Source organism: Prionailurus viverrinus, chromosome B1 (assembly GCF_022837055.1).
Source record: "Prionailurus viverrinus isolate Anna chromosome B1, UM_Priviv_1.0, whole genome shotgun sequence".
NCBI lineage: Eukaryota > Metazoa > Chordata > Mammalia > Carnivora > Felidae > Prionailurus > Prionailurus viverrinus.
The window spans coordinates 76003852-76018348 of NC_062564.1; the positions used below are offsets into that span (position 1 = coordinate 76003852).

General features: G+C 46.1%; 1 protein-coding gene across 4 annotated transcripts in view; it reads right to left on the minus strand.

The window, feature by feature from the left end:
* Positions 1-14497, minus strand: part of FHIP1A (FHF complex subunit HOOK interacting protein 1A) — a 259379-nt gene that overhangs the window by 4339 nt on the left and 240543 nt on the right. For all 4 annotated transcript variants that reach the window (XM_047857314.1, XM_047857315.1, XM_047857316.1 and 1 more), the window contains 3 exons: positions 12168-13313; positions 5051-5229; positions 4556-4694 (listed from right to left, as the gene is read on the minus strand). In XM_047857314.1, coding sequence (XP_047713270.1) covers positions 4556-4694; positions 5051-5229; positions 12168-13313 — 1464 coding nt within the window. The remainder of the gene's footprint in view (positions 1-4555; positions 4695-5050; positions 5230-12167; positions 13314-14497) is intronic.

A 14497-nucleotide genomic window follows, 5' to 3' on the forward strand; every position in this document is an offset into this window, starting at 1 on the left:
TCAACCCCCAGAACACAAATAATCCAATTAAATATGGGCAAAAGACCTGAATAATGAGACCACAATGAAACTTCACTTTGCAACTGTCTGCATGGCTAAAATCAGAAACAAGAAATGACAGGTGTTGGCGAGGGTGTGGAGAAAAAGGAACCCTATTGCACTGTTTGGTGGGAATGCAAAGTGGTGCAGCTACTGTGTAAAACAGTATGGAGGTTCCTCAATAAAATTAAAAATAGAATTATCGTATGATCCAGTAATTCTACTTCTGGGTATTTACCCAAAAAGAACAAAAACACTAATTTGAAAGATCTATGCAGCCCTCTGCTGCATCATTATTTACAAGAGCCAAGATACAGAAGTAACCTAAATGTCCATCAATGGATGAGTGGATAAGAAGATATAGTACATATATAATGGAATATTACTCAGCCATAAAAAAGAACGAGCTCTTGCCTTTTGCAAAACGTGGACGAACCTGGAGAGTATTCTGCTAAGTGAAATAAGTCAGACAGAAAAAGACAAATGCCGTATGATTTCACTTACATGTGAAATTTAAGAAACAACACAAATGAACAAAGAAAAACAAAACAAAAAAAAAGACTCTTAAATATAGAGAACAAACTGATGGTCACCAGAGGAGGGATGGGTAGGGAGACGGGTGAAAACGATGAAGAGGATTAAGAGGTATAAACTTCTAGTTATAAGACGAAAAGTAAAGCAGAGGGAATATAGTCAATAACACTGTAATGATGTTGTTTGGTGACAGGTGGTGACTACACTTACCGTGATGAGCACTGAGTAATGCATAGAATTGTTGAATCAATGTTGTACACTGAAAACTAATATTGTATGTTAATTATACCTCAATAAATCAACAAACAAGAGGTAAAAAAAAAAAAAAAAAAGAGCCACTAGGCATAATGTACACAGGGACCTTTTGATGGGTCATCCATCATATCATCAGCAATTCAGCTGCCACTGACTTCACAGACTTCCTGTTTCCTGCCCCAGATGTCGTTCCCTGCTCTAGCCTCCCACCCCATTTTATTAACCAGCAAAGGCCAATGTGGCGCTTTAACCTTGTATTGTTTGTTTTTCCTCCTCTATCAGACCTTGAGTTTTCTGAGAGCTGAGCCCCTAGGCGATGTGTCCTTCACAACACCCAACCCACTTCGTTATTCATAGCAGAAGCTAATAAACATTCGCTGAATGAACGAATGAGGGAAGGAACTGACCAACATCAGCTCTTCCCTACAACTGATCTCCCTGGATGGTTCATTTTCCTCATCTCCATCTTTCTCTTTCAAATTCACTCCTCCTTCCTCCCAAAAAAGGGTTTTTGTGGTTCATTATTCTAGCTTCATCCATGAATTCAAAAAGTGTCATGACTTTAAAAAAGTGTCATCACCAAGGCTCATTTACCCACTTGAATCCAAGAATCAAAATTGTCTTCACTAATAAGGCAGCAGCAGGAGCGTGCCCAGTGAGGGAGACCTAAGATTTGCAGGGAAACCTTCCCAGCAGGCTGTGCTGTTAGCACGGGAGTGGCCTCTCAGAGTGTCACAAAGCTCCATCAAGCTCTCAGTTCAAAAGCAAGGAGAACTAAGTTATGGTTCCTACCTGGCAACTAGCTTATCATATAACGTCTCTGTTTCCTTTTCTGTAAAATGGAAATACCACCCACCTGACCTCCCTCCCTCCCAGAACTCATGATCAGTAAAAGGACTCTGAAGATAACTAAATACAAGCAAATACAACCTCTGTGGTTTGGAAAGTATTTGAGGGGAAGTGGCTGATCCCAGAGATCAACAGTCTCAAGGATGACAGAGTGACAGCTGGCATAGGAAGTCTGTCCCTATTTGAAGCCATTAGTGAGGAGGCTCGTTTTTTTGTTTTATTTTTTTTTAATGTTCTAATTTATATTTGAGAGGGAGAGAAAGTACAAATGGGGGAGGGGCAGAAAGAGAGGGAGACATAGAATCCGAAGAAGGATCCAGGCTCTGAGCTGTCAGCACAGAGCCCAACACAGGGCTCGACCCACAAACTGTGAGATCATGACCTGGGCCAAAGTCAGACACTTAATGGCTGAGCCACCCAGGCACCCTTTTGGCTCATTTTTTACAGGGCTGTCAGGAGGCCAAGGGAGTAGAGCACCTGCATGATGGGGGAACTCGCTGCAGGCACCCGAGTTCCACCCATCATCAGAGGACTCAGCAAGCACGCACAAGCACCTAAAGAAAAAGGCAGGGAAGAAGAGAAGTATAAATAAATGTCAGAATCGGGAGTGGTTTTCTGAAATGCTGCCCTGGGTCTGAAAAGCTGCAACAGAGGGTTTTCAAGACTAATACTGGCAAGATTTAAAAGTCAGGTGAGAAATCTGTTACAAGCTCCTCCCACCCACCACGTCCACAGTGCTAGACAAAGTACACAGCTCACAAACATGGAAAACCCCAGTGTCTGGCCCATTACCATGACGCTCGAGCTCCTGGATTCAACTCATTTAGAGGCAATCGCATCACACTCAATGCTTTGGTGGTCAGCTTTGTGCAAGGGGACAGACACCTTTCTCATTCTGTGAGAAAGTTTAGAGACTTTTTAAGTTGAGAGGAGGGTGTCACTTTGCCAATATGAAAGAAGTTGGAAAGTTTACCTGAACAATTCTGTTAAAGGAAAAGTCTTCTTCCCCGAGAGAAGCTTCTCACAAGTCAAAGCCCCCTGAACATTACAGACCTTAGAAAGCATCAATTATGGCTCACTTGACAACTGTATGTGGTGAGAACAAGTTCCCCTGGGCACATACCTGGCATCCACAGCCAAGAAACAGTCTGAAGCCAGGACATAGCACAAGGTGTGAGTGATCCCCGCCACTCCCCACCCCACCACCCCTCACCTGGAGTGTATGGGTCAAGGAAAGCCTAGGAAGCCAGTCAGTGTCTGTGCCCTGGGCTCCACACACTGGGCAAGACAGGCTCAGGCACCTGAGCCTCATGACCCTGGCGGACTACTCCAGGCACCTAATTTCGGCTGCCTTATACGAAAATGAAGCCAGTAGTATCCTTCTCGCCCACTGCACCGTGCTATCTGAAAACAAGATTGCCTCGGAAAGCACGTTACAAATTGAAAACTACAAATGAAGACCAAGCATGGAGTGTAATGTAAGAAGAGGCATGCCACCTTCCATCTACAGATTGTAAAAATGCCCACAATTCTTCTAGCCCTTGCCATGGAGAGGTGGAAGTTTGGCTCCATTCTTGAACCTGGGCCGGCCCCATGACTTGCGTTGCCCAACAGAATGTAGCAGAATTGACCTTGTTTGGGTCCCGAGACAGAGCCTCAAAAGATTTTGTACAATCCTGCTCTCGTTCTTGCAAACCTACAGCTGTGATGTTGACGAGCCGGGGTGAACCCTCTGGATGATGAGTAATACAGACCCCCACGATCCCCATCACCCCAGCCGGAAACCACCCATATGAGTGAGGCCATCCCAGACATCCAGCCACCCACTGACGGCCACACATAAGCAAGTCCAGCCAAAATCAGCCGAGGCTGGCCCAGATCAGAAAACCCGGCAACCACCCAGACTTGTGAGCACTCATAAATGACTTTCTCTTAAACCACTGAGTTGCTGCAGTGGTTTGTTACTGAACAAAAGCTAATGCTCACAGGGTGAGCTACAGAGGTGTGCTCCGGGTTCAGGAGGAACACGACTAACAGACCAGTAGTCCAGGAGCTAGGAGAGGCCACGTGGGCCCACAGCCCACCTTTCCACAGAGATGTGGGGGCTACTCCCCCTCCGTGAATGGCCCAGCCCAGCCTGGACTACTCTTCTCTAGGGCCAAAGCTTGGAGCCTGCCCCCTCATCTCCCAGTGGCACAGGCCCACCTGTCTTTCAAAGTCTGCCTTGCAGTGCCCTGAAGGCTCTTCACAGTCAGAGCTCTACAGCCAAAAGGACTTGAGATAGAAAACAAATTCTTCATTTAAAAGTCAAGGAACAGGAGGCTCAGTGAGGCCCAGTGACCAAGAGGAAATAGCTACACAGAGACAAGGTCAAGCCATCAGAGTTCTGGGATCTTTTCAGCTCCCTTCTCCCAGTCCAAATGAATAGTTTTTACCTTACAGAGCCCTAAAGCACATTTATTTGGGGCCTGAGAGTCTCTGAAAACATAATAAAGAGAACAGATGCCCTCCTCAGGGCAGGACTGGCCAAAAAATGGTTCAGGGTGTGCACATAATGCCTCTTTCTGGCCCACACACGCCAAGTTATTTATTTTAGCCAAGCAACAACACGCAGCACTCTTCCCTGACCACTGTCGGGGAGGCAAGCAAATGTCCTACTAAGCCCTCCCAGCCGGGAGCAGGCCAGATGCAAGCAGGGGAGACTTTTCTTTAGGTTTCAGAACGCGAAGAGGCGGCTCTCCCCTGTTGGGGAAAATGATGATGTATTTAGATGCTTTTAAGGCCCAGGAGCCAGCACAGCATCTGTGAGCCCAAGTCAGGAGGCTGGGGAAATGGAAGAACAGTTGGAGGAGAGACACAGAGGAGACACCTGACTTACCTTTGGTTAGTGACTCAGGGGTCATGTCAGACATGTCCACTCGGAAGAGCAGGTATTGCTGGGCTTGTATGAGGAGCCCCGGGAAGTCTCTCTCCACAGAAGCAAACTGCTCAATCTTGTTTTTCACAGACGCAAGGACCTGTCAAAAGCGACATTAATGATGTTAATGCTTCACAATGGAATCCCACCCTCAGTTATCGATACATCTTTCTGGTACAGCCCTCGCTGCCGGAACTTTTATGATATCAGGCATTTGCTTGTTTTTAACTGCCTGGGTGTTCTTGGTAGGGCGCCCTCGAAACATCAAGCTAAATGAAGCTTTGCAGTTTGTCTAGAATAATCCCCACAACTGGTGTCATAGGACAGGGAAGGAGAGCAAATGAATTAGAACCGAGGGATTTTAGAAAAACAACAAAATAACAGGAAAGGAGAGAAGCAGCCCTCTCCTTAGCACCCATAAAATCAACAGTATGGATATGGGCTCAGCTAACATACCTGATAGAGGGAGCGGACACTTGGCTGGAAGACCATGTTGGTGTTGAGCAGAAAGGAGCGCAGGAGAGGCTGCGGGTAGCTGGCTAGCTGAGTAATGATCCCGATAAGCAGCAAATTAACATGTAGAGAGTTCTCCAGCATGTTCTCCAGCTTTGACAGGACCACGCTGATGAATGGGCCTGCAGGAAGAGCACAAGGCATCAGGGCTGGCTCGGCACAGATGACATCTTTCCTTGACAACTCAGGAGGCACTGGGGCCACCGCTCCCAAACCGCGGGTCCGCCAGGTGCAGATCCAATACAGAAACAGCAAATTGAGCCAGATCTTCTCCTGCCTCAAAGCAGAACATGAAGCAAACCACCACCACCGGGAGAAAGCAGGGATACGTGCATAGGAGCTAGTATTTTGACTCTATGAGCAGTTTTGATGCTTTGAAAATTATCATAGACCTTGAAAAAAGTCAGAGGAAGCATAATTTTAAAGATACACTTCGGGGCACTTGGGTCCAACTTCAGCTCAGGTCATGATCTCATGGTTCATGAGTTTGAGCCCTGCGTCGGGCTCGCTGTCGGGCTCGCTGCGGTCAGTGCAGAGCCTGCTTCAGATCCTTTGTCCCCCCCTCCTCTCTCTGCCCCCTCCCCTGCTCAAGCTTTCTCTCTTTCAAAAATAAACAAACATTAAAAAAAATTAAAATACGGGCTCTGTGCTGACCGCTTAGAGCCTGGAGCCTGTTTCAGATTCTGTGTCTCCCTCTCTCTCTGACCCTCCCCCGTTCATGCTCTCTCTCTGTCTCAAAAATAAATAAACGTTAAAAAAATTAAAAAAAAATTAAAATATACTCCATAACGTTGCTGTATTCCCAGAACTGCCAGAGCTCAAAACCATGATATTCAATCACCTCATGAAGACGCATACTGTAGGGCTTCACACAAACATCAGAAACCAGCAAAAGTTTTAGTAACAAAAAAACCTTTGTGCTAGTAAAGAATAGCAAACACACAAACTATGTTTGCCAAGTAGCAACATGTGAACAGGGATTGTCTATCCACAAGAAGCACCCAGAGAAAGATCCCGTCTTGTGAAATATCACCATGTGGAAGAATCGGAAGAAGAGAAAAACCGGGGTGAATGAGGCCTGGGCTGTAATTTTAATGGCATTGGGCAGCTGGGTAACAATACTTTAATCTTCAGGTGGAGCAGGCGAGGGAGGGAGAAGAGGGACTCAATTTGGGGAGGTATAGTTTGAGGTGTCATAGGTTCCTCAAGAAAGAAAATCTATACGACTGCAAAAGTAGTTCATAAATAATTAGGCAAAAGGAGGCTTTGACTAATTTGGATCGTGAGAAAATTAATGTGCTTTATGTGGGAATTCATTGAAGACAGGGAAAATCAAAAAAATTAATCTGGCATTAATAAAATTACTTGAAGACATTTTCCATTTTTACCATAAAAGCGGTCCATTAAGCAAAATGAATGAGAATTCTGCATTTCCCCCAGTGGAGCTATTGATGATGCCTCTAAACCACGGCATCTTTATAACAAAAGCACATCACCCTTGATGAATAAACCTGCCCTACGAAGATTTCACCAACATTAATACGAGTTTAACAAAAACATACTTTACCACAAGATGCTTTATTCAGAAGCCTTGGTGGTATAAGACAGTAAAACCCTTTGCAAGAAAAGAGAAGCCATCTGTGAGAATTGGGAACACCAAACCTAAACCCTCTACCCCTGGATGATGGCAATATTCCTGTCGCTGGGGTTGCAGAGGATGTTTCTACGGGGGCCTCAAACAGAAAGGTACTACCCCCTCATGTATTTAGATGAGCCTCAACTTCCCCATCTCTGGGATGGACAGAGCTCCTCACTTTCCACAACACAGGCGTTCAATGAACTCTCTGAGTAGAGAGCCTTCGCAGAGGCCCGGCTCACAAAACACAACTGGGAGTGTGCCAAACACATTCAGAAACTGGATGAGAATCCCACTTTGAAAGCACCTTAAAGAGGCTTCATCAAAAACCCTGGAAACGTCACTAGTAACTCTTCTGAAGGCATCACAACCCAATTCAAGCTTTTCAGGTAGAGGTACAAGGTGAAGGCTGCTGCCCTCATCCTCCCCGACTCCGGACTCCCGGCCAGGTCTTCCCTTTCTTCCCCTCCCACCCCCTCCCCCGCTGCCCTGCAGTCCCTGGCTCAGCATCTATTTTCCTCCAGAGGAAGCCAAGACAGATGAATTCAGTCCTTTGAGGTAGATAGAATCCCCTATAAACAAACACATGTCCTTAATGAGAGTCCAACCCTGCCCTCCCATGGCCCGAGACTGTACTTTGCCCGTGTAGCCATCCAATGCACATGAGATGTGCCGACCTTGCAGATGCCCAGGGCAGAGCAGGTACAGTCTACCGCTACTACAGGGGAGGGAAACAGACCGCCCCCTGTGGAGAGCGAGTGGCATCACCATCTCTGTTCTGAATGATAGAACGTTAGGTCAAGACCAGCAACTGTCATAATCCACTAATGACATTAATTACAACTTCTTAGGCATGTGCAAAAAGAAACATCCATGAAACCCTTTCAAATTCCTCTTTTATTCTTAGTTGATTTCTAGCACATTTAAAAATAAATGCTTGGCAACAAACAGTTGCTAGGGGAAACTCTTAAGCAGCTGAAAATCAGAAAAAACTCAGCTACAATTTAGAAAGCCACAGGTGTGTGTGCGAGGTGGGGTGGACAGTGTGTTTTTTCTTCCTCTCTTCTTCTAGGAGGACAGGCAAACTCCCCACCCAGCAAATACTAATTTCTCAGAATAACAAGACAACGTGTCATTCACGTCTCTCCCCTCTCATGTGCCCTCTTCCCCTGCCCCCACCTACCCACCCGCTCCTCCTCTTTTCTCTAAGTCCAAGAATGGAGCGGCCATCAATTCCGTGCCTCGGCTCTGCTGGTCCCATGATGGAAATACCTCCTGAATGTGGGCCTTCACTGCCACCTCTCTGCCAGCTCTGCCTGAGGTCTGAGTCCCATGGTTGCTTGTCTTGACTCCAGCAATGGTCTTTCTATTTTAGTAGAGATTTAAATGATTTTTTTTTTTTTTTTAGTTTTCTTCAAACAGTACAGAACTATAAAATAAAGAATAGCCTTTGTCCCTGGAGGCAACCCCTGTTAACAGATTAGAGCGTGTTCTTCCAGAAATATATATATACATATATAATAGAATATATATATATTCTATATATATTCTATATATTATATATATAGAATAGATAGATATAGATATATAGATATAGATATATAAATATATATATAGAATATATAGAATATATAGAATATATATATATAGAATATATAGAATATATATCTATATATATATATTCTATATATTATACATATAGAATAGATAGATATAGATATATAGATAGATATAGATATATAAATATATAGAGAGAGAATATATATATAGAATATATAGAATATATATATAGAATATATATATTCTATATATTCTATATATTCTATATAGAATATATATATAGATAATATATAGATATATATAAATATATATAGAGAGAGAGAATATATATAGAATATATATAGAATGTATATATTCTCTATATATTCTATATATTATATATAGAACATAATAATACATATATAATAGAATAACTGAATTATTATTCAAAACATTTACTAATCACTATGTGCCAGGCAGTGTTCTAAGTGTTCCACACTTTTCATGTATTAACTTACTTAAATATTCTACAGGAGCCTACGAAGTTGGTTATTTATCCCCATTGAACGATGAGGCAGAACACTAAGTGTACGTGGCCAATAAATGAAAAGTCACGACTGTAATCCAGCCCATCTGTTTCCAGTGCTGCTGCTTTTCACCAACACACTGCCTTGCCTCTGCCCGCACACGTGTGTGTGTGTGTGTGTGTGTGTGTGTGTGTGTGTGTGTGTATCCTGGTTCTTTTTTTTTTTTTTTTTGATCAAATGATGACATCTTCCACACCCTGTCCTGCACCTTGCTTTTCCATTGAACACTCTACCCTAGAGACTGTCCCATAGCAGCACATACAGAGCAGTCGCATTCAGCACAAGGCTGCAAGCTAGTCAGGCACCATGGGTACTACATTCGTAAAACAGTCTCCTACTAGTGGACATTTGGGTTGTTTCCAGTCTTTTTCTATTATAAACAACACCTCAACAGACATCCTTGTAAATACATCTTGGCACATACGTGTGAATACAGACTGTGAGACGTTCCCAGGAACAGAACTCAGAGCATGAGTGCATTCTGAATTCTGCCACAATGACAGCAGGCTCCCACCTGCTCTCTCTCTCCCTATTACTCTAGGCTGGCCTTTCAAACACAGACCCAGTCACATCACTTGCCAACTCAAACGCTTCCAGGGTTTCTTCAGTGCCAGCAGCGCAAGGTCCCTGTTCCTCAGCTTGGCCCAAAGACCCCCCTCCCCATAAGGTGGCACCAACCAAGCTTTCTGGCTTCCGCTCTCAGATACTTCACTGTCTCACAGGATCCACGCTCTGTCACACCTGTGCCTGCGCTGTCAGGCTCCTTTGTCTTCTGCCTGTTGTTTCCTCTTCCCCAGGCGATCATTCTGAGCCACTTTTACCTGAGAGCTTCTATCCGCTGTTTGTACCCCTCTTCTGTGAAGTCTTTCCCACTCCCCCCGCCACTGGGCTCCCCTAAGACGTGTGACACACAATCACTAATAATGCATTTCTTTGGAGCGCCTGGGTGACGCAGTCGGTTAAGTGTCTGAGTCTTAATTTTGGCTCAAGTCATGATCCCAGGGTCGTGGGATCAAGCCCCACATCGGGCCCTACTCTGACAGCATGGAACCTGCTTGGGATTCTCTCTCCCTCTCTCTCTACCCCTCCCCCCCCCAACTCTCTGAGTCTCTTTCTCTCTCGAAATAAACAAATAAACTTGAGAAAATAATGCTTTTCTCACTGAGTACAGTTCTTTCTTGATCTCTCCTCTGCAAGTCTGTGAATCCCTTCAGTTTTCTGTCCTAGGATCTGGCACAGAACCTGCCAAATATTAGGAGATCAATACAAGACTGCTGAATGCACAGAGTTAATTAGATAAATGAAATGGAATGCTTTGATCGTCCTGAGAAGCAAATTCATTTCGGTGGAAATCAGGATTCCACGGAGAGACAGAAGTTACGCTTACTGCTACACAACACACTCAGGAGTTTGGAAACTACAAAGTTTATATACGTGGAAAGAGAAAAGATGTTTCCTGAAGCTGTGTACAAATTTCAAAGGAGGAAAAAAGCAAAGTTTTGGTTAAAATTACCTATATGTATCAAAAAAACTCACAACATTTTGTTGGTTCTCAGGTGTATCCTATGCAAAACACTGATGTTATTTGATAAAGTGTTGTATTCTCTTTTTCTTCTTGCCCTAAGCTATACTTTGTTTCCGCAATTTACATATTTCCCAGGGACGAAGCTCTTTCACAAGAAAGCCAGCGTTCTGTTCTAAAGAGCAACCCTCATTAGCCCTGGGTGGCTCTCACACCCCCAAGAGCTCTGCAAAGTGGGGATTTCCAGCTGGGCCAGAGTAAATGCGGCAGGCCCCAGACAAAATTCGGGTTTGTGGTAGGTTACTTCTGCCCCCCTTCACGCAGCCAGGGCCCTCCTGCTCCCCACCCCATCCCCAGCCCCCTCCCCTCATCACCTGGGCAAACGGAGATTATCTAATCCTTCTTACTTCTGATGGACTGACTGATTGAATTTTAATTAAAACCCATTCACACTGAAATGTTATCTCCACTAGAACCTCAAGCCTTTTAATTGTGGAATTAAAAGCTCTCTCCCTCTTTAAATAAATCTTCAGGCCTCAGTAAATAGATGAATAAATACAGGAGGAGGCTGGAAGAGCCACTTGAAATCACAGGAAGCCTACCAGACTGGGCCGGAAGATAATGTGATCTCATCTATTTGGGGTGATCCAAGGAGGTGGAGCACGGCCGGCCGGTCCCACCAAGCTGCTCCCCGCCAGGCAGAGAAAGGCAAGCCTCAGCCAAGGCTGCCGGTAAAAGTGATAACAACACACACGCCCCGCCCCGGGGTTCCCATTCAGTCCTCACAGGAGAAAGGGGAGGGTTTAGGATCTCAGAGCTGGAAGTGCTACAGCCAGGAATCCCCCACAGGCCTGACTCCAACGTCGCTGTGGGTCCCTCTGCGGTGTCAGCCCCTAAAGGGGGGGATCTCTCCCGGTTACCTAGACACTGCTCAGGGGTCCCACACCAGCCTTCCCTGAGTTTGATGAGCCCCCTGGGCCAGTTCCCCCCGCACCCCAATTTGCAGATTCAGATATTACTGGCTAATATTTAATGATGTTTTCTATCATAACTCCTCACCCCAACCCACGCGTCTGATATCCTAACCTATCCCTTGGGCTCTTACTCGGTTCCTACCTGTTGTTAGGGGTATATGCTAGAACACACCCATTCGTTGGCAGAGTTACAGGTTTATGGGGGTCCACTCTACTTATTTTGGGGTAAAGATTTTGCAATTACCTGAAATGAGCTCCGGGGCAAAGGCATACCTAGCTCCAATGGCCTCTGACGTGTGTATACAGCTGTCTTTATTCAGCAGCTATTCTGAGCACCTGCCCTGTGCTCTGTTCTCTGTTCAGGTGCTGGGAAAGACCAGAGAAAATCCAACACCTGTGCCTTCGCGGAGCCTATGATTCTAGTGGGGGAAACCGTACCTTTTTTCTATATAAAAACACATGCCATGGAGAAAAATTAGTAGACTAAGGGAAATGAGGCTATCAAATACTGAGACTGGATTTTTTGTGTGGTTTCATCAGTCCTAGTATTTTATCACACACATATCAAGGGAAGCAGTTACCCAGCTGTGAAATGCATCCTCTGATTGGCTGGGGTCCAAAAAAGACCGCTAGAATGACAAGGTAACATGAAACCACCTCTCTGTCCTCTTCACAAATCCACTTTCCCCCCTCTGTTAGGTAAAGTGGCAATGCTCCTTGCCTCCACCTACCGTACTTCCTCGTTACAATACGTCCAAGTATTTACAAAAGCAGAAATCACAAAGCGAGCCAAGATCATCACCTGTGAACGGGGTGCTCTGAGTCCTCACGGGAGGCTGACTGGCAAAGGCAGTCTCATCTCTCACCCCAAACGGGGACGGCGCGGCGTCGATGGTGGGAGCGTCTGCTATAAAAGAATCAAAGTCGTCCTCCTCTTCCAGGGCCTTCTCCCCGGCCTCCTCCTCTTCGTCCTCCTTTTCTCCTTTGCTCTCTTCTTCCTTCCCCTCTTGCTCTCCCTTGAGATGCAAGACAGCAGGCGAGGGGAAATTCTCTTCTGTCAAGCCCTCGGGGCCCGAATCCAGTTCTTTAATGATTTGGTCATACTGGGCGATGAAATCTTCACCCCCTGGGTTAATGACCATCGGCTTTGAATCGTGTTCGGCCTCGGAGATGGGAGACGCTAACTCCGGGTTCGGTTGCCGGGCTATTTCCGGCTCCTCTTCTTGTTTCGGTCCCTTGGACGCATTTGGAAACAGGTCTGAATTGTCCCTACCGTGTTCCTCCTCTGAATCCGTGCCTGACGGAGGGCTGGGCAGGGGGCCGTTGTTCAGGGCGGGACCCTGAACCTCAGTCTGGGCTTGGCTTGCGGGCCTGGCGGTTTCCGCCTGTACCTTCCTAGTGTCCTCAGAGTCCTTCTCGGCACACAGCCGGTACACCATCACATCATCCTGGAAGTCGGACTCTTCGATGTAGGACCCTTTGAAGAGCAGGATGGCGTTCTTCTTCATCTCCTGGATGTGTCTGGGGGGGTCGACTGGTGCCGGCAGGCCCGAATTCTCCAGATCATCATAAGGCCCGGGGGAGCCCACGTCCGCCCCTGAGGAGATGCCGGTGTCATAGCTGTCATCCCACTCCAGCTCCGTGTGGCTCTTCTCCTTTCCTGGAGGCAGCGGAGAGCCCGTCTTCCTGGGGAGTTGCGGCGGTAGCCTGAACACAGGATAGGGGGAGCCGATGGCGCTGTCCTCCGTCAGACTCTGGACAAACGTCTCCGGGTCAGGGGAGTCTCCGTCGTACAGGGCGGACCAGACTCGGCAGTCCCTCATGCAGCGGAGGATGTTGGTGTGGGCCTCCCACAGGTACTGCAGGTAGCTGATGTCCAGGGCTTTGCCGTACTCCACGATGCAGGCCGACGGAGACGACACCTGGGGCGCTGGCTGCTCCACGGCCCCTGCCACGGGAGGCAGAAACGAGTCAGAACGAGCCCCCTGCTTACACATACAACAGGTGGGGAGACAAAGGTAGTGGACACAGATGTGACTCATTTGGCTGCTAAGATTTTGTCCCGCCAGCTACTTTAGTTCTACTAACTTCTGAGTAAAAAAAATGGTTAGATTTTAAGAAGAACAGAATGTCTGTCTTCATAGAAGTTATAGAATCATAGAGGAGACCTAGAATTCCACCATTTTTTTTTAAAGTTTATTTTATTTATTTTGAGAGAGAGAGAGCAGAGGAGGGGTAGAGAGAGGGAGAGAGAGAGAATCCCAAGCAGGCTCCACACTGTCAGTGCAGAGCCTGATGCGGGGCTCAGTCCCACAAACCATGAGATCATGGCCTGAGCCAAAATCAAGAATCTGACGCTTAACCGACTGAGCCACCCAGGTGCCCCAGAACTCTACAATTTATTTTCTTCTTCTTCTTTTTTTTTTTTTTAAATGTTTATTTATTTTTGAGAGACAGAGAGACAGAGCATGAGCGGAGGAGGGGCAGAGAGACAGGGAGACGCAGAATCTGAAGCAGGCTCCAGGCTCCAAGGTGTCAGCACAGAGCCCGATGAACTCTACCATTTCTTAAATGGAGAACTTACATGGCAGGTGCTTTTTCAACACTACCGCTCCCAACAGCCCTATATGGCAGATATCATTTTCTCCATTTACAGGCAAAGAAACTGAGGCTCAGAGACAAAAGATCACCCAACTAATCAGGGGCAGAGCACAACTCAAGCACAGGCTGTCTCACATCAACCCCCGTTCATACTTGGTTCGATGCCACACCTTTGCAAGCTTCCTGTCTCTTCATTATCTAAATCTCTACCAGGCCAGACCAGAATTATGAATTGCATTACCTGTCTACCCACCCACCTACGCCACTGTTCATCCATTAGGACACTCCACTGTAAGGCGATCCCAGAGTGGGAGAGTGGAAATAATGTGGAATTTGGAATCAGAGGACCCATCAGCTGTGTAGCCTTGAACAAGTCAACTCCTCTGAGTATGTTTCTTCCTGTGTAAAATGGAAATACTACTTTCTTCAAAGGATTAAATGTGAATACAGGGAAAGAATGTGGCAAGTTGTAGGCATTCGACAATTGCTTGTTTAATTTAAATTTTGAATTATGCAGCAAGGTCAGCCCCA